The following is a 21,606-nucleotide window of genomic DNA, read 5'->3' on the forward strand; positions in this document are numbered from 1 at the left end:
CTTGACTAGTTTCTCAAACCGTTAAATTCAATTATAAATGAATAAAAAGACGTTTACCATTTACTTTGAACTTTCCTTTTCAATCATAGAAGACGTCACCGCAAAAGGCAATCCATGATCTTCAGCTGTGACGCGTTATTTAAAATCCTCGTATTTACAAGAAATTTGTATATTTTTTTGTGATACAAAAAAAGATTGCTTGAAAAAACATTTCTACGTTATATCGTTGGCTGTGCTCTGAACTAGTATTTACTCTATATTATTTTTAATTTTTTATGCAAGAAATACACGAAGTATCGTTGAATAAAATAAGGTTTTCCATCAAGTGGAACACTGCACCACTAGCTCGTATCATATTACACAACCGAACGCGATGACGAGAGGAAACATTTGTGTTTACGTTTTCTATTTTTCTCTGTTTGGGGGAATGAAGTCAAGCTTTTTCAGATGCTGCGAGGGAGGGTTTGGTTGTCTATAAAAAAACAAGAAATATATTATATTCCATTTGTAGGAAATGTGATCCTCTTTAATTTTGTGGGGAGGTTTCAGGCAGGGATGATTTTATCAGTAGCTCGATCATCATCTTTACTTAGAGCTGCACGAATTATTTTGCTATCGCTGTTGTACATTTTATATAATTGTGTATAGATATTTTTTTGTATATATATACACAATTTATTTTTTTCTGTATTGTAAATATAATTGTAGTTAATTTTTTTTATTAATTATTAATCGTTCTGTAAATGGCGCGGAGAGGTCTGCTAAGTCTTCCAGAAGCACTGAAATTGCTTGAGGAATTGACTTCGGGTAGCGAATGGTTTGTGGTTTCATCAAAAGGGTCTAACATGCTTCGAAAAACTTCATGAAGCCAAAAAATAGACTGATTGTAAATATTTTTGCACATAGGACTTGTATATATATAGGAACTGTAAATATTTATCTCACTATATTTCATAAAAAATCATAAGAATTTTTTCTATTGGGATGGGGTGTAAAGTAGCAGGTCTCCCCGTGGTGCACCCTGGGTCATGCTTAATCTGCTACACAGATATAATACAGTGTTTTTTCATTCATATGCAAAAGCTTCTACTCATTTACGCGCTTCACTGCGATGCTCACTTAGACGCTTTTTTCAGAGCTCTAGTGGTGCAGTGTTCCAGCTAATCGAACACCCACAGAATCAAAACGGTAAGCGAAATCTTTACAAAATTATACCTGCGTACTCCTTTAGGCCTAAGTAGACAGCCTACAACTTTTTTTTGTTGAAATTCCAACTTTAAAGGGTAGTGCGCCGTAAAGGGTTAATTATCAACACAAACTAATATGACCGGCAATGAATGTGTTAACTAGATCTTTATTTGAAGAAAGGTTAGCAAAATAGTGTTGCATTATAATTAGAAAAGTTAGTACATGCTAATTATATAAAGCAGTGGTTCCCAAACATTTATCACTCGCGGCTCCCTTGCCCTATTCATGATTCATCAGCATCTCCCCGAAATAGTTGAGTAGATATTGTGTGCATTCATAAAGTAACCACTCCAAAGTATATATAGAAATACACATAAATATTTTTAGCTCATCGTGACGTCCCTGACAAAGGTTGGTGACGCCTCTAGCAGCAGCGACGTACACTTTGAGAAACATTTATATAAAGAATGCTCTTTCCCCTCCGTCCAAAAAATTTTCATTCCAGAATTAGAAAATGGTGAAAACGCAAATTGCAAAAATCGTTGTTAAAAAAAAATCGAATATTTTTGGTAAGGCCTATTTTTTAACAGTTCAACTAACTACACAACTGCCTTTTATCCTACTAGTGGTACTTTTTTATGACGTGATTAACAAAATATAACTATGTGCATATATACATATATACGAATTCTCTCTAATACCACCATGAAGAATATATTAATTGATTTGAAAATGATAAATAGAATACCGGATTGATACTGTATAACTCAGTATACTGTAGCCCATTAAAATGCATGAGATAACCTTTCCCGAAAACAGATACATGTTTCATAACTATTACTAATCCAGACACATGCACCTCGTCCGTATTCCTCTGTGGAACTTCTAACGAATTGGTACATGTTGGAATGTGTGCGTACGTATAGTATACCTTCCATGAAGTTTGTTTCTGTGTAATGCTTGATTATGTGTAGTTCTACCATCTGCAATCAATATTTTTAAACTATGAGTTTTTCTCAACTCATAGTGAGTGAAGTGTAATGAATGAATAATTATACCGTTGTAGGCCTGTTGCTCTCTGCGGCGAGACTTTTTAACGGGGAAGACTTTTTAAGTTGGGAACCGCAGAAAACCATTCACTACTGCGGCGACGGTGGGGTTTAAACCCGGATCCTCGTGATGCGAGTCCGTCACTATGACCACTCGACCACGACAGCGGCACATGTTTCATAACTTCAAGTTATACGGAAATTTCAAATATCTTTAAACGATTTCAATTCGCTTTGTTGAAGCACTATTATATTTACGCAGCGAGTGAGTCTCATAAACGTGGCAATATTAGAAATTTATTAAAACGGGAAGTAATGAGATTAAGTTTATTAGGTACACACCAGTGGAAACTCATCGAATAATTCGCATCGATCTTCTGACTATAAAGCAAACGATACTATTCATCATGTTGTTGCCCGCAGCTAGATATTGAATGGTAGAAGCATGCGTGATTATTATTCCTATAAGAAATATTTGTTCGCATAGATATTTTGATCGTATAAAATATGAGTGATCTAATACCCAGAATAAATGTTCCTAGATTTTCTCTGCCATGCAACGAATACGCTGTAGGATTAACAATCGAACCACCATGTAAAAGAAGCAATTAACGAATACTAATTAGTCAAACATTAACCACATAGAGCAATTTTTCTGACATTAAAACAGTAGAAAGTTGATTTTCGTTCCAATATGGTGCCACTTGTTTTGTTTTAAGCTTTAAAATTACATTTAATTAGTTCGAAAAACATTTTAGCCGTCTTTCAAACTTTGCTGTTTAGTAGATATATATGAATTTTGAAATTTCATCGAAAAGAGAAAAGAATAAAAAAATTTAAAAACTCATTTTCATGCAATGTCATTAAAAACGTTTTTAAATATGTCTGGAGAAATATAAAACCAACGCGCGAATAACTAGTATACTGTATTTACGACGACAGGACTTGGTATAACAGGCGAAGTATCACTTCTGTGTGAAATGAAAAGGAATTTAAGACTTTCTTTTGTAAAAAAACACATAACATTTTTTGTATCCAAAGAAAATAATATTTTTCATCGATCTACATCTGTGGTGGCGAATAGTACAGTACTTGACTGCGTAAAAAATAACATACGCAATAATGGTACATATTACATAATGTATTCTTCCAAAATACGCAGCTGCTCACCGTTCAGAACGAACAACTTTGCAGGAGTTGTGAAAAAAAGAATAAGAAATGGAATTTCTCTTTTTTAGCAGGATGTCGTAGATGACACGATTCAAAATATGTCTTTTCTCTGTTATAGACGTCTTCAAAATATTTTTTGAAGTTAAGTTTGGTCGAATTTGCGTCAAAAATTGAAGTAAACCGAATATTTTCTATGCAAAACTGTACAAAGCGCTCAAATCTAATTGTTTTTAATGCAAGTAGAAGCATAAAGGTTTTATAGGCTTAGAATAAATGTCATTCTATCACCGATAAGTGATAAGTACATTTAACCCTTTTAAATTCCTTCTTAAATAAGTTAATGAATTTCCTTGCCTTGAGAGGTGATCTAAAAATATCAGTTTTGTACTTACAAGAACAAAAAATCGAATTAACTATCTCAAAATAGTATAAGCTCTGTTATTTATTATTGAAATTCATTAGACGCTTTTCAATTTCAACAATTAAGCTAATAATTTTTACTCTATAATCTTGATATTCACACATTTAGAAGTAATTGTGTGAAATATGGTTACGGTGCAACGGGGGAGGTATGGTTTTTGTATTTTCGTCTTGTTACGAGATCAGTTTACCTCAACGGAATATTCATTATTCAACTAGGTCTTTCACGAGAATGTAAATGAACTTCAAATTTTATTAAAGAATTCTCGTTTCTTTAAGACGATTATTGTTAATTGTTGCGGATTAAAAAATTAGTAATAGGTGACAAGTAAAGTGAAATCACAGTTAAATAATCATAGAATTTAAATGGAAGTATGAAATGACTAAATGAACAGATATAAAGCTTCATCACACACACATCAATAAAATAATCATCATTAATTAAAAAAGTTATTTCAAAACAAATGACTATATGTGTTTTTATCCATTTCAAAGCGATAAAAAACCTTCTCTCAAAGAGAATTCTAATAAAACAATGCAATACAAAAATAGTGATCCATTAAAGGCGAATTGCTCGGTGAAATATCGTATCAAAGGCAGCGAAGTGAAAATTGGGGAAAAGAATACATGTTAGAGAAGTGAAAGATATATATTATTGATATTGGCAGTTGGAGTGATATTGATTAGAAGTATTGAGAACATGGTAGAACAGTATTTTGATATACAGAAAGAAATTCACTGAGGAACATGAGCTCAGGACTAATGTCTCACTAGTAGAGAAGCGGTTTTTTTTGTCCATTCCGTCGCATCACGGACATTTCATGCCACCCTTTCAGACGGTTGCTCTTTCTCACTGTAGATATATATATTTTTTTGTAAGCTCAGAAAGTTGAGCCCTCATTTAAAGGATTGTGTGTGTGTGTGTGTTTTTTTTGCGTTAGAAATATGGTCAATATGGACTTGGGGGACTTTCATCAGAGAGCAGCACTCAAAGTAGAACTTTATATGTTTTCAAGATGGCTTCTCTCTCCAGGAGAAAGTGCGACTTATTACCTAAAATTTAGCAATAAAATTGTGGAAAAAAATTGTACATGAATGTAAATATACCCTGCATCATCTTGGCTGAAAAAATCTGAATGAGGGGAATTATTTCTTTACTTATGAAGCTCTAAAATTTGACAAAAAAATCGAAAATTTGAAGAAGAAAAAATGAATATTTGCTGACATTTATGTTTTTAATATATTTTTTGACTATCAAAAACGCAAAAACAGCTTGAAAATTCCCAAAAATGAATGCTCGGGTCTGAAGGGGATAGATAAACGATACTCACCATTTTGAAGCTGATTCTTAGCTAGCCGATATCCACAATTTGATCTTGATTCTAAGCGGTAGTAAACATTCATACAGAAAAGTGGATCTCAACTGAAACATTAGCAATGATGTTCGTCTTGCCTTTTTATGAGTTAAAACTAAATGGATTAACACCACATCGCTGCATAAAAACAATATAGCGCACCGATCTGTCTTGCTTGTGTGGTTTAATATCATTCTGATGGACAACTATAAAATATACTCTTTATTGTTTTTCTGTGTGAAGCTTGTTTAAATTTAATGCATACGATATTTGAATTAAAACTATTTTCAAGAAACCACATTTCATCTCCAAGTACTTGAGTATCTGTAGTTATAACTGAATTTGCGTGTGGAATGTATATTTCGCTTCGATTTCCAGCTTATCTGAAATACGGTATAATTTTTGTTCATTTACTTCAGGTGTTAATTAAATTAGATTGAACTTTCAAACTATGTTCAATTCATCATGAAGATAAGTATCTACAAAAATATATAAATCGTATTATGTCTAGACAGTAGCGTCGTGAATATACTTTAAACTGAATGTGTCTGGAACAATACTCGCTAGGCATTGTCTAATGTCTGGTCACGGACACACTGAAAGTTAAAGTTGCTTTTCTTATCATACGAACCCATTTTAACCTTAAACATTTATTTGTTTATAGGAAATGATCAGTTATGCTAATTTTTTTTTCTCTTAATCAAAAGCGTTAAGTAAAAGATTTCCAAAAGTATTGCGTGACATATAATCGAACAGTTTTTAATGTAATAACAAATAAAAAATAATATGTATTATGGTTCTTGACGCAAGCTCACATGAGTATAAAAGTTTTTTATTCTTCATAGACTTATGCATGTAGTAGTCATATGTGTTACGAAATATTCAAATATTTAATAGAATTTGCAACTAAGCTAGTTCTACTTCATGGTAACACGTACATTGCTAATTAAGTTACACACTTTTAGCGATTACTTTAAGAAATTAATCAACGATGTTGAAATTTTTTCAGAGTTAATAATCATTGAAGAAACGAAGAAAATCTTTTTTATCAAAAATATACGCAGATTATTTTTTCATTATATGTATATTTAGGAAACTAAGTCTGTCAAAATAAATAGTCGTTAACATATTAATTAAAACAGGATTAGTTTGACAAATCTCTCAAATAAACTTTATTTGTATATTTTAATTAACAACGATATAAATAAGGAAAAAGAACAAAATTTTGAAAATGTGTGAACACCTTTTCATTTACAGAAAAACGTACAAAGATGAAGACAGAACTCCTATTTTATACAGAAAAAGAAATAATTCTGCAGACATTTTTTAAAAATCAAAATGCATAGCAGTTGTTTTTCATCCGATATAATTACCTCTTTCGAATATTCGTTTTTTTTCTACATCCTGTAAATCAAATTGATACTAATCTTAAATTTACTGTTGTCAAGTATGATTTCGTTATTTTTATTCATTTTTTGCTAAGTTTTTATTTTTACCAAATTTCGCATGTGTAAAATTTTTTACTTTATGATTTCCTATGTTTTCTTATAAAAACAAAGAACGAATCGGAATAGAAATATAGTCTATTTGAATATTTCGTAAAAGGTAAATTCATGAAATCCTTCATAAAAAATGTATCTTTTCGTTTCATATCCACCGATTTCAACTCAATTTGTAATACTTCATATATATGAAAAATAAAAATAATTACAAACCAGCAATGTATTATAATAAATTGTGGTGAATAATAACATTTTTTATAAAGGGCTTGGGTTTTTTTTTTCGTTTCAATAATCGAGTTCTTCTATCGAAAGTTTTATATGTCAAAATAAATATAAGATAATATTTTATTCCTTTAGGACTTTAATCAGAAAAGTAAGCGAAACTATTTGTGAGTCTGAATTGACTGAATTGATTGATTAGATTGAGTATATAAATGTAATGGGCAATCCAATCACACACATACATCAGTTAATGAGAATTAGTTTCAACCGTAAATACAACCGAAACTGCTCCATATTCATAATTAGATTGGAGGAATCTAGTTTATTAGGATCGGTTTGGATTGTGAAGTCCACGATAACATTATCATACTTCTATTCAACTTTAAGCTTTATTACGACTTGAACATTGTTTAAACAAGATGCATCGTCTGCTGCTGATCAGAGAGAGAGAGAGAGAGAGAGAGAGACAATTATTCGAAATAAAGTACTATTTTCGAACCTTCAATTAACTTAAATAAGATGGAATTGTCTTATATATTTTGTGGTGTGTGTGTGTAACAATAGTTTAGACCAATTATTATTTTATGAAGTTATCATTCTGAGTAATTAAATTGAAGATTATTGGAAGACGAATGTTGGAATATTCATACTGGATTGCTGATGAACAACTGGCTTTAAGAATTATTGTTAACGCCAGTAAGGGAGCATAACGATATCGCTTTGTACATATTAAGTACCATGCGTTAAAAAAATCCGAACGTGCTTTAACTTTTTAATTACCAAGCATTGAAATACCGGGGAAAATTTTTTGAGGGGTTATATTAAGAAAATGAGGTACCCTGAATGCTATTACATGACAAAAAAAAAAATCATTGTCAATATTTGTAAAAAGTATGGGACGTTGCACTTCAGGGAATACACTATATTTATATGATTTATGTAGATTTGAATTGTTTAAAAATGTCATTTATTGTTTTACAACTTACTTTTCTATCACTGTTGAAGAATGCACATGTCCCTTAAACACAATGTATTTCTCCTCAAAATTCAAGGATCAAATACCGTTCTTGCTTGGCTTGTCAAAAAACAGAACACACACGTGTATCTTTGAACCATTGTGCTGGTAACTATAGAAATTTCATGAACAGCCCTCAAGTAAAAATCCATGCCGAAACTAGCTCAAAATATAAAATTCCTTTATTTGAAAAATATAAGAAGCTCATGCCGCTTTTGAGAGCAACACTGCCAAATATAAAGGGTTAAAAGTTAAAAACATTTCCACTTGATAATAGTTGATGCACATCGTTTGGTCTCTTTTAATAATCAGTTTGATAGCTTCAAGTTTGTATCCTAGAAATGCTTGTCTATTTATGGTAACTCGGATTTTGATTCACAAGCAAGATTCCAGTTTGAACGAACCTCCTTTAAGAAAAAAAATGACCGGCGAATGAAGAGAAAAGTAAAAGTGGTTCGATGACCGAACAATATTAAATCTAAATTGTTAGAAGAGTGGAAAAATTATTCATAACCATTTTTACGATATTAAAAAAAAAGAAAATCATTAAAAATAGAAAGGTTTACATATTTTTTGCTTCAGTATATTTGTTAAAACAAGCATTCCTTGAACTTTTTCTTCCATTTCCAATATCAAATCCTTCATTCTCGAAATCCATTATGTTTTGGAAATTGAGACGAAAAAAATTTATTAAATTTTTATATCGTACACAATTTTATATGAAAAAAATCAAATAGAAGGTTGTTTTCTAATAAACGATATTGAAGGAAGAAAAAAACTAGTTTGAAAAGTATTGCAAGTAAAACTAAATATTATGAAACAACAGTAATTAAAGATTAAGAAATGCATTTTTTTCATACGTAAACCTTCTTTTTTCAGTGTGCTTCGATGATTTTCAAATCCTAAGAGCAATTGGTAAAGGAAGCTTCGGGAAGGTGAGCTTATTCATAAATTCTAAAAATGTAGAATATTGTCTTTGTTTTTTTTTGTATTAGCAGATATATTTCATAGCGATTGGAAAGAAACAGAAGAAGGAATGTGAATTATTTTCATGAATTTTACGTTCAGAATAAATTTTAATGAAATTATAATTTAATATCAATAGTTAAAAATAACAGGGATACAAATATGTCATAACACGTATATGTTGCAGTAAAAACTTCTTTAACGAACAGTACACACGTATGTATCAAACTTTTTTATAACCTTCGAATATGATGTTTGAATATTTTATATTATTTATTCATGAGTAAGTTGCTCGAAAACATCATATTTTTTTTATTTTGCGGATGAAACAGCGAATGTAAATCATTAATATTTAATATATTTAATTTTGATAAATGGGAGTTAAAAACCGTAAAAAATGGGAGTTTGAAGTAAGCATACAGCATTGCCAAATTCATTTGTAAATATGACAGAAACATTATCGTAGCTATGCAACGTTATTGATAAGGACTTGCGTTATTTTTCATGTTTAATTTAACCTATGTAGGCAAGTATTCATAAATTTCTTTCTTTGCATTTCTAAGGAGTTGTAATGAATGTTCTATTAAATAAAAAACTTGTTTACGATTAAATCAGCATTACAAAATATTTTCTTTTACAAATGAAATACGTCTTTTGTAAATGGCAGATGAGATATATTCAACTCGTTGAATTTTAATGCTTGATTTTTGCAATTTTTTTTCACTTTTAAGGAAATACATTTTTATTGAGAGTAAACTGAGCATAAAAACGTAAAGAAATTTATTTGCATGTGCTTATGAATGGATGAAATTCAAAGCATTGTGTGAGTTTTCAAGATATTTAAAAAGAAGGAAATTTTACATGTTATTATTTTCGTTATTTATTTGCTTTCCTAAGACAGTAATATGAAGCTATAAAAACTGCAAGAGGTATTGAATACACAATAGCGAGGGGTAAAAAAAATAGAGCACATCCCTAGAGGAGCGATAAAATGATGAGAGATTTCCTTTATTCCAGTCGAGCGTTACAATGCCAATCCAATAAAACGTAATGTGAAACCATGTTTTATTCTGGAACATCGTAAGAAAGAAAATAAAACGCTATAAAATAGAATTGCCTGTTGCTCATCACAGAAGACCCCCTTCCCATCCTTGATAATGGCGAATGTAAACGTACGATCAACAGAATCAAACAATAAAAAAAATTATTTTTTGTTCTTTTTCCTGCACGGTATGTGTTGATGAATAGGTGAAGGTTATGTGTATGTTTATGTAAACTTAAAGAAAACCGTATTCATTAGTTTCTGAATTCTTCCAATAGAACTGCTGTATCGGGGAATATGACCAAACAAAGCGTACAGTGCAGTATACGTTTTACATCTGCGCATGGAATTACTAAAGAGTGATTGAAATTAAAACACTTATCCAATATTTCGTAATTACAAACACAATAAGGAAAAAGTCTATCGCTATATTGTTTTGTTAAATTGTTTTTCAAACACATATATGCAGGCTGATATCAGATACGTTATGCAAATCTTGTGCCATATCTAAAGAAGCATTTATATTTGTAGATTGCCATTCATTCAATAATTAAATTGAGAAAAACATTTGATGTACAATTCGACACACATGCTATAATAACTCACTTGAAAGTAAAATAAATCATTCTTGTTTTTGATTATTTATATTTGGAGCACTTTAGCATTCCTGTATAATCATGGTGTACAGAAGTGATTTTCTTTTATCGATATTCACACTGAAATCTTAATACGAAAAATGTTATCTCAATATTTTCATCTTTCAAAATGTTTGAGATATGCCTTAACTAAACTGAAGAGCCAAAAAAACTGGTAGAGGCATGCGTATGCAAATAAAGAGATATGGAACCAATCAGAGTACGGCGCTGTGGTCGGCAACGCCTATATAACACAAGAAGTGTCTGGCATAGTTGTTAGATCGGTTACTGCTGCTACAATGGCAGGTTATCGAGATTTAAGTGAGTTCGAACGTGGTGTTATAGTCGGCGCACGAGAGATGGGACAATAGCATCTCCGAGGTAGCGATGAAATTTGGATTTTCACGTACGACCATTTCACAAGTGTACAGTGAATATCGAGAATCCGGTAAAAAATTAAATCTACGACATCGCTGCGGCCGGAAAAAGATCATGCAAGAACGGGACCAACGACGACTGACGAGAATCATTAAACGTGACAGACGTACAACCCTTCCGCAAATTGCTGCAGATTTCAATGCTGGGCCATCAACAAGTGTCAGCGTGCGAACCATTCAACGAAACATCATCGATATGGGCTTTCGGAGCCGAAGGCCCACTCGTGTACCCTTGATGACTGCACGACACAAAGCTTTACGCCTCGCCTGGGCCCGACAACACCGACGTTGGACTGTTGAGGACTGGAAACACGTTGCCTGGTCTGACGAGTTTCGGTTCCAATTGCCTCGAGCTGATGGACGTGTACGGGTATGGAGACAACCTCATGAATCCATGGACCCTACATGTCAACAGGGGACTGTTCAAGCTGGTGGAGGCTCTGTGATGGTATGGGGCGTGTGCAGTTGGCGTGATATGGGACCCCTGATACGTCTAGATACGACTCTGACAGGTGACAGTTACGTAAGCATCCTGTCTGATCACCTGCACCCATTCATGTCCATTGTGCATTCCGACGGACTTGGACAATTTCAGCAGGACAATGCGATGGGATAAAAGAGATTGCTATGAAAATTCTCAACATTAAGAAAGCATTTGCTTTGATGAGACGAATGAGAGGAGAAAGAAGGGATATTTTGAAACTAGCTGTTACCCGTGGCTTAGCTCACGTGGATTTGGTGATCCGAAGATTGTAATTTGGTACTTGCTCAGCGATTATTCCTCCAGATAACATTTGAAACCCTCATGACCATTACGGGTTCAATTTTCAGAAATTCTCTCTCAGTGAGTCTCTACATTTCAAAAATATAATACTGACCAAATTTCATCTTTATAGCTCCAGCGGTTTTGGTTCGGCGTGATACTATATTATACGTGATACACAGGGTGTGAATCCTATCTATTCTGCCAAACGGAAGGGGGTGATAGACAACGAACCCAAGCGGATCACGAAAAAAACCTACCAACCCTGTCTTATCTTGAACCGTTTTCGAGTTATGGAGGATAATCGATGGAAAAAAAATGCGTGAAGTCTGAAAAAATCTGGATTTGTGAAGTTTCTTAGAGACCTACACACAAACCAAGCACATATTTGGAAAGCGCAGAAAAATATTATAAGGTCACACCAATTTCATCGAAATATCTGGATTTGATGGCGAGCTACAGGCACTGGAAGATTGGCGAAGTTCAAAATCGAAATGAAATCAGAATTTTTTATCACCAATTCCGTAAAAACCCTTCCAGCTACAATCGATCAAATTTTCCAAAAACTTGTCCATTGCATTAGCTTTCGAAAGAGCCTAGAATAAACCAAATTGGTCATTGGTCATCTCGCTGATTTTTTTAAAAATTATTAAAGTAATTTTTCCCGAAAATTGTTTTGTATTGTAAGATTGTTGTTTAAAATACAGCCATACATAGTTTCGTTTGATTTTTAAACTTCTTTCATCAATTATGAACTAAATTATTTGATCATTTTCTGCACACGAGGGCTAATTAGACCGTAACCTACAATTTATGCCGATTCCGAACGGAAGCCTTTTTGTTTTGTACTCACCGAGAGGTTGGTACGATAACCCCTCGGTATGGGAGCTGCGGTAGCAATATTTTTCTGTGGTCATGTCACCGTTTCTGTTGGACCCCTGTGTTAGGAAAATTTCTGATAAGGACGAACCCTTCCCCCACGGGTATCGAACTTGCGATATCTCTGAACAGCCTTTGGTACTTTAGGCGAGTAATTATCGACCCGGGCTACCGCGCCCAACCAAAGTATTTTGTATCAAATGGGAATAACAAAAATACCGTACTTTCAATTGAGAATTTCATTCTAATAGTATACGGAGTATCCCATAAATTCACGAATACTTTAAAAATTCTAAAATATTGAAAGATTTGGTATATTTGAGTGCGGTTTGGGAAAAAGTTATTCCACGAATGGGGTTTTTGTTTTGGTATCAGAAAAATATTTAGTTAAAGTTTTTGTCGATAGAGGGCACTGCACGAAAGCAAATCACTGGAAATATGCACGTCAGAATCACATAAAATGCAGGGTGTACGATTAACGGCTCATTTCTGAATTTTCCCGTTACGGCGCTAACATAAGGTTTTCATTGTGATGTTGACATTGGTGGCATTATTGGTGAAGTTGTTTTACGTCAACCCCAGCTGCAGGTTTACGAACGTTTCGGACACAGAAGATATTGAAGAGAGGTTCCGTTTCAATAAATCCTGCGTCGTGCAGTGCCTTATATCGACAAAAAATCTGAGCTAATATTTTTGTTCTGGGCGAAAAAAAGAAATCCCCCATCGTGAGAATATAACCTTTTCTTAAACCGACTTTAAATATACCGATTCTTTTAATTTTTATGAATTATTAAATTTGTTATGAACTTATGGGACACTTTGTACAGAGTATATAATACGAACCATTTTATTAAATGAGAGCGTAAGCAGCTACTTTTGCTTGGATGTTAATTTAAAAAAAGTAGCAGACATTGCTGACATTTTTCCTTTACGAAACGAGCAGGTATGTGTCACCTTAACAATATATAATTTTAAATAGAAAAAGCTTTTTATTCACACTTGAATATAAGATACGATCGCTTTTATCCATCTTTTCTCATGAAAAGATTTTCACGACCTGTTAAGGAAGAGATAAACTCTTTTGTCCCCTTAAAGTGTGGTGCTATTTAAAACCAAAAATACTCTTCTCCTTTAGAAAATACCTTCAAATTTTCGAAAGGAAAATTAGATTCGGTTCCATGATATCAGATCAGTTCATACAAAAAATATCCTCCACGAAATAAAAAAAAAAATAGAAAAGAAAAGCGGTTGGTATTGTTATTTTTTTATTGTTTTTATTTAGTGTTATTTATTTATTTTGGTGACTCGGCAAGAAAACGTTTTTGTAGTGTATAAACACTCCTTTTCTCAAATAATCAGAACTCTTTTACGAGCGTGTTTATACCATTCACTCGAAACTCTTCACTACCATTTATGAAATGAAATTAAAATGCGCTGGATTTTATTATTATTATTATTATTATATATATTTTTTTGTGAAAATGTTCTTTCTGTTATACGAATTTTATATTATTTACATCGTATGATATGCGCTTAACTTGTGAATGGTAGGTATTTGCTTGGGAAGATTAATATTATTTTTTTGGTTGAATCGAGCATTTAATTTTTCCTCTCTCACTATGACTTTTGTTTTTTATTGTTTCGGTAGAGTGCAGTTTCAAGATTATTGCTGCATCGTATCGTTTCGTTAAACATCATATGCCGTTTGATTTGTCTAGGGTGAGGTGTTCATTGATAGTGCTTTTTGCAATAACTTTGCCATGGAGTACGGAGTCGATTTTCCGTTATTGTCGGGTATAACTAAACTTTCTGTGGCCTCCCACGATCCAATAGTCGCGCTGAAGATCAAACCGGTTCTAGAAAAGTTTAACTTGACTACCACAGATGTGTCTACTAAAAAGTTTAAAGCTCCCTAAAGATGCTATATCACAGAATAAACACGAGGCATCTATTACATTCCATGTGACGATTGCCCTTTTGTTTATATAGGACAGACAAGGAGGCTCATAAAAACAAAATTAAATGAGCAAGCTCGCTGTGTTAAGGATCAAGAATGCGAAAAATCGAATATCGCCGCTCACTGCTGGCAAGAGGACCATTGATTCAAATTTGAGGAAGGAGAGTTTTTCACATAGTTCACGGCTGATTTAAACTTCTACGAAGGCACATATATTCGGGGCCTTCAAAAATATACAGAACTGGTTAATTCAAATTTCGGATGATTCGAAATTTTACAAACTCCCCATAAGTTTTTTTGGAGGAAAAAATCATGATTTTTTTTAAAAGAATAAATTTAGTTTCTGAAAATTCTATAAGAAACCAGACTGATTTTCTCGATCAAGTTGTTAAACAACACATTTTTTTAAAGACTCATAAAAAAAGTTTGAAAATTCAGTTTTTCTCTACTTTTTTTTGATAAATTAATGCCCATTTTGACATTGCTCAGCTAGAGTGCATCGAGAATGTGTTCTACTTAACACCGATTATGCTTTTCAATCTATAGGATAGATAGTTTAAAATACAAAATCAGAATCTTTTAGTCGTCATTAATAAGAGTATAGAAAGTATTGGAAAGTTCAGATGGTAATACGTTAAAATGAAAGTATATTTCTCTCTCCTTGATAGCATAAGAATGATGAGCAAAATTTGGGAAACAGTTTCATAACAGATGATCATGAACTGTTTCCTCAAATTAGGATTTGGGTATGGTCAAGAAATTCTGCATCGATGCTGATTTCAGAACAGCGGAATAATGTAGCAGCTTAGATGAATTATATATATTATTAAAATTTGGAAAACAGTTTCTCGTAACTGATGACAAAATTTTAGCAAATTGATAATTATTATCCTATGTGAATTGTGATGATTAAGTTGCAATTAGCAGTCATTTTACAGATCTAGGATAAATTAACTTTATAATTTGAATTTTGGGGACGATTCGAACTTTTTTCCAGTGACTTTGGACTGCGAATTAATCAAGTTCGACTGCATTAGTAAACGATAATAAATCCACACCACTAATCGCAACACATGGCTGAGGTTTATTACGAGGGAGAATCTCAAGAAAATTCGAATAGATCAATCGGGCAGCTCCATTTCGCCAGAGGCCAATCAGGGCGTTGCATTAGACTTACATGCAGGCTCTCAGCTTCATTCTGACCACAACGTTTGAAGTGAGCAGATGTACTTTTTTCCGCTAAACAACCGAGAGTTAAGATTTGGTATCCAATCCTCGGTCAGCATGATTAGTGGTTATACAGTACACAGGGTGATTCAAAACTCAACGTACAAACTTTTAGTGGAGGTAGAAAAAAAACCACAGAAACAAAACAAAATCACATAAGAATGTATGACCGGAAACCCCAACCTGATCAGCTGAAGGATAAACGAAAAAGCAGAAATGACAAGCCAATAATGGGTTGAAAACTCTTTATTCAGCGATACTTTACACGAGGACAGTACGTGTACACGTCAAGTTTCACAACAAGTGCTCAAAGTTTTTACCATCCACGTCGCAAGAATCTCCGTCGCAGCTGCAAACGTTCGCGAAATACCAGGTAGGAACTTGGAGCACTTGTTGTGAAACTTAACGTGTACAGTACTGTCCTCGTGTAAAGTATCGCTAAGTAGACTTTTTCTACCCATTATTGGTTTGTCATTTCTGCATCTTCGTTTATCCTCTAGCTGATCAGGTTGGGGTTTCCTATGTGATTCTGTTTTGTTTTTGTGTTTTCTATTTCCCCTAAAAGTTTGTACGTTGATTTTTAAATCATCCTGTATATTTCCTCTGAAGACGACACCCACTGTGTGTCGAAGTAAATTAGGAATTTTGTATTTTCCGTATGCTTGCTTTATTCATTAGTGAATTTTGAGTATTATTGGGTAAAGCTCATCTACTCTTCCAATACGGAGTCTCTTGACTCGAATCAAGGTACAGAAAAAGGAAAAAATATCGTTTAGTTTCAGTTCTGATCAAGTACCGATGATAAATTCAATTATGTCCCTGATCTATGATCGCGTGTCTCCCTCGACGAATTAGAAAGAGAAGAAAGAAGATTTCTCGGGTGTGTTCATAGACAGATTAGACAGAGAGAGAGACTGAGGGTGACAATTGACAAGTCTTTTTGGCTGGTTTTCTCTACTTCGAGGCGTAAATGCGAGCCGTTCTCCCATTTGAAAAAGTCTCTTCGTAGAAGCAGGCACACCTTCAACACAATATTTACACAACATGAAAATTCTGGAATTTGCCATTTTCGATTCAAAATGTTTAGGACAAATGACAGTACCAGTATGAAACCAAACAAGAGCATAACTCTGATGTCATAAATAGTAAGGGCCACCTACGCCTACACGCACGGGTGTTCCTGCATGTAACCAATTCATTAATTCATTAGAAATTCCCAGACGAACGGTTACAAGGTGCATGTACGATTAAGTAGTCTTTTTGCAGTGCCCTCGGGAAGGTGCCGAGATTAAAATGAGGTGCCTGATCTGCGACTTAATCCATTATGATACAGTAAAAGAGGAGAGACAGAATTTCTTTGTCCCAGATAGCGAGGTGCGTAAAATGTGAACTTGTATTTTAATAATCTAAATTGCTCGTGGTGTAAGAGGTATTTTTAGGGTAGGGTTACCAGACGTCCTCACTTTTGATATCATTCTGAGTATCCTCATACGTATTCGAAATTTCCCCATTTTGATTTCACATTTTCAGGTTTCCGAAATTATTATTTTTTTTTCTTCGAAAACAACTTGCATTGCGAAACAGATATCTCTTCATCAGCGTGCGCATGGCCCTGGGACAACATTCCCTTTTAATTGATTTTACCTGCCCGGACCTAATTTCTCTGTGCGGGGTAAGACAATTTGTTACATGGATCAGTAGTGAATTTCGGGATTTTGCTTACGCTGTCGTGCGTGGAGCTTGGAGGGAACATTGCTCTAAGGTTAGCTCTTCCTTCTTCTATTCAGAAATAAATAAAATATGTGGAACAACACTACTAATGCACGATTCTTTGTTAAATACCCTGCATTAAAAAGCATTCCCGAAAGAAAAATGCTGTAATATGTATAAAAAGAGGTTGTTTTGTGTGTGGTTGGGAAACAATTATTGTTCTTTTTTCGATATTATGTCACCATCTGTAGTAAAGTGATGTAAGTGACGTTATAAAGGGTGCGCATGAATGCGTACTCGTTTCTAAGATTTGGAATCAGGTAACGTAACTATTTTATGTTTTTTTCACCTAGCGTGATATTTTGATTTGCATCGATTCGAGCATCATTTAAAATGTCATCAGTTTGAGTAAAATAAAATTGAAATATAAAAAATGAAATATGTTTCCCTTTAAAACAGATGTTTGTGGGCAGGCAGCCACAGCAAACTCGTTGTATAAAGTGCTGCTTTGTTCTTCACATTGCGAAGAAATTTGTAAAATGAGGCTGCTTCTCCCACGGCTATTTTCCTTTGCTCTGAAAAATTTTATAGCGTGTAGCGTTGAAGGAAGAAAATGTTAAAATGGAAAAGTGAATTATTGATAGCCCATAATACCCTCCATTACTTCCCTCAGTTACTTCGTCTTATGGTCTCAATCCCGTCATAAGAATAGCATCGCTCTCATCCATTGTATTTTCAGGAAGAAAGAGAAACTTCGCGGATATTATGCTATTTTATTTATTGTTTTTCTGTTAGAATCTGCTATACTCTTCCTTGAAATATGTCAAATTAGTTGTGTGGAAATATAGTTTTTCTGACAAAATTCCGAAACACACCGGGTGCTATATTATCTGTCACGTTTTTATTTTTAGGTTTGTATCGTTCAAAAGAAAGACTCGAGAAAAATGTACGCTATGAAGTACATGAACAAGAACCAGTGTGTTGAAAAAGATGCTTTCAAAAATGTTATTCGAGAAATCGAAATACTTTCATCTCTCGATCATCCATTTCTAGTGAATTTGTGGTTCACATTTCAGGTAACTTTAAGGTTTTTGAAAATGAGTGTCTGCACTTTAGGAGAGGGTTTTTGGTTCTATAGGTACATTATGCTGTTTAGTTAGATATAAATATTTGAAAGAGAGGCACGCATTGTTATTGTACAGGATGTCCCATAAATTCATAAATAGTTTAAAAGTTCATAAAAATGGAAAGAATCGGTGTATTTGAATGCGGTTTGCGAGAAAGTTATTCTCACGAAAGGAGATTTTTTTTTGTACAGGAAACAAAGTTAGTTCAAACTTTTGTCAATGAGGGTGCTACATGAAAGTCCGGCAGAAGTGATTGTACCTAAACCTTTCTTTCATCTCTTATGTGTCTGAAACGTTCGTAAAGCTAGTGATTCATGGCTGAGGTAAAACAACTTCAAACAACCAATGTCAACATCACGATGAAAATCTTATTCGAGCGCCATTAACAGGAAAATTCAGAAATAAGCATCCTAGAACCCTGCATTTTATATGACTGATATTTTATATTTCCACTGATTTTTTTTCGTGCAGCGCCCTCTATCAGCAAAAATTTTAACTATTTTTTTATGTCCAAAAAAATTCCCCTTCGTAAGAATAACTTTTTCGCAAACGGCATTCAACTATACAAATTCCTACAATTTTTATAAATTTTTAAACTATTTACGATTTTTTGGGGCACCCTGTTATGTGTAGGTTATATCTAGAAAGCTTCGACAAATTCTAAAAAAAAATAACTTTGATACTTTCTTATTTGTCATAATCACAACATAGCGATGTGTCACCAAACATAAATTATTCTGCACAAAACAAATTAAAGTGAAAGTTTACTGACGATTTATTATTTCCAATCTCGGTTACTATGGTTGTCAGGAATTTACAGCATGCCAATTCTTGTCGTGAAAACTTCTTTGACGTGAAATGAGTACAAATATAAGCTCAAATTTCAATATTTACTCATTTGTAAAAGATATAAACTATGAAGAAATCGTGTAATAAATACAGATAATTGATAACAGTAACAAAATGCTTAACAAATGATGGATAATAACAGTAACAGTATGCAATACCGATTACACAAATAAGATGGAAAGTGGAGGTACACACACATATCTTGATATTAAATAATTCTTTCTGCTACTTTACATTAAAAGAAAAAAAAATTATTTTAAAATAACATAAATTGAAACATGAATGATTTGCCATTGAATGACGGTTGCCATGTGCCAACAGAAAATAGATTACTTTTGTAGACCTACTGGGAGAGGACACCTTAGTCCCTTGGGGTCATAGAGTGAATGTTCCTAATCCATGTATTTATATGTATTTTTTTGTTTCTGTTTTTTGTCTTTTTGTACCAGTATTTTCTGTTTTTGTATGAGATTATACTTATAGTGTTATTGTCAAATAAAAAAAAAAAGAGAAACAATATTTTACACGGATGGGAAACTTTTAAACACAAAATCCTACTTGTATTTCATTCATGCAGATGCGTGAAATGAATACATTTTGATAGCATGAATTAATACTATATTGTTACCAACACTACGTTTGTTATGAATGAATAGTATTTGAAAATATTCAATTAAAACTCGATTAATCGATTCCCGCCCTAGTATTTATGTTGTCAGAATTACGACTTTATTCTTGCTGAATTCGGGATTGCTTTAAAAGTGTGTGACGCAACAACTCCCTGTAGGGGCTCCCGATGGCGTTTGCGCATCTGTTTCTGTATGATTTTGGATTGTTATCGTATGCCTGAAATGCCCTTTCAGTTTGGCGTGGTTTTTCTGAATCACCCTGTATATTATATATATATATATTAGTGCGAAAAAAATCTAGAGATATGAATATATATAGAGAATGAAGAAATAGCTATAAAATAGCTTTTTAAATGACAAAAGTGCTTGCGCTACTCATTTTTTCATTCAAAACATGTGTTTTTTGTTTAAACTTTTCAATATATACATATAAATATACTGCATTTTTCACGTAAGATTTTGGAAATTCCAAAGAAACAATAGAAATTAGGTTGGAACTCTGAAATATGTATTTTTGTTTTCGAAATGTTGACAAACTTTTTGTTTTCGAAATGTTTACAAACTTTTTGTTTTCGAAATGTTGACAAACTTTTTGTTTTCGAAATGTTGACAAACTTTTTGTTTTCGAAATGTTGACAAACTTTTTGTTTTCTCTATTTCTCAAATCTCTTATTCATCAGTCATCTTGGCATGTCATCGGAAGTTGAGCCATATTTAAAACGGAATTTTCTACCGCTATCGTGGTCCATTATAACTTACGACGATCAATTCTAACTTTTTTGAAGCAACAGAACAACTGCTGCAACGAACTTCAAAGGACCAACGATTCGCAACACTCGATTCAGTAAAAAAATATAATCTCTCAAAAATCATAAAAAAGTAGATCATAGACACCTCTTCCAAAAGATGTAAAATATGATAATTGCAATTGGATAAATAATAATAATAAAGATTACTTAAAATCGTAGATAACCATGTGCATTCATTTTTTCGCTGCTGTGACCAAATCAAACTTCTCATTTATACATAGATAATAGGAACTATTCATGCATAAATATAAAAGAAACTAAATCTTTGATAATTTTTTTTTCTAAGAGCGCAACAAAAGAAACCGAAATAAATTCTCCGAGAAATGCAATCCATTGATAAGAAACTCCAACAAATTCTGCTCTCACTAAATTCAAATATATAAGTGAGAAACAAGTTAAGTTTCAATTATTTAACTAGGAAAAGAGCCAAAGAGTTTCTTGGAGTTTTCTTAAAAATATATTTGCTTTGTGAAAATATTTATGTTATTCCGTTCGCGAAACTCAGAATTGAACTTGAAGGCAGTAACTTTCATGTGTGTTGCACAACCCGATTGGAAAATAACCCGGAATTTCAGAAAGATCTTGAGTAACACGTTGCGAAAACTATTCTTTGTAAGAAAGAGAGAAAAGACAAGAGAAAAATTTGAAACAGAAA

The 21,606-nt window shown here is 33.1% G+C and overlaps 1 protein-coding gene across 3 annotated transcripts in view; it reads left to right on the forward strand.

The window, feature by feature from the left end:
* Nucleotides 1–21,606, forward strand: part of LOC149080697 (serine/threonine-protein kinase 32C-like) — a 135,443-nt gene that overhangs the window by 57,233 nt on the left and 56,604 nt on the right. For 2 of the 3 annotated variants that reach the window (XM_089239913.1, XM_089239911.1), the window contains exons 2-3: nt 8,801–8,856; nt 18,449–18,613. In XM_089239913.1, the coding sequence (XP_089096039.1) occupies nt 18,482–18,613 (132 nt within the window). In that variant the 5' untranslated portion in view covers nt 8,801–8,856; nt 18,449–18,481. The remainder of the gene's footprint in view (nt 1–8,800; nt 8,857–18,448; nt 18,614–21,606) is intronic. The other variant, XM_089239912.1, reaches the window with a different exon arrangement.

The sequence above is a fragment of the Pholcus phalangioides genome, unplaced genomic scaffold (genome assembly GCF_987345545.1).
Source record: "Pholcus phalangioides strain wild (caught in Gottingen) unplaced genomic scaffold, Ppha-v1.0 ptg000011l_1, whole genome shotgun sequence".
Classification (NCBI taxonomy): Eukaryota; Metazoa; Arthropoda; class Arachnida; order Araneae; family Pholcidae; genus Pholcus; species Pholcus phalangioides.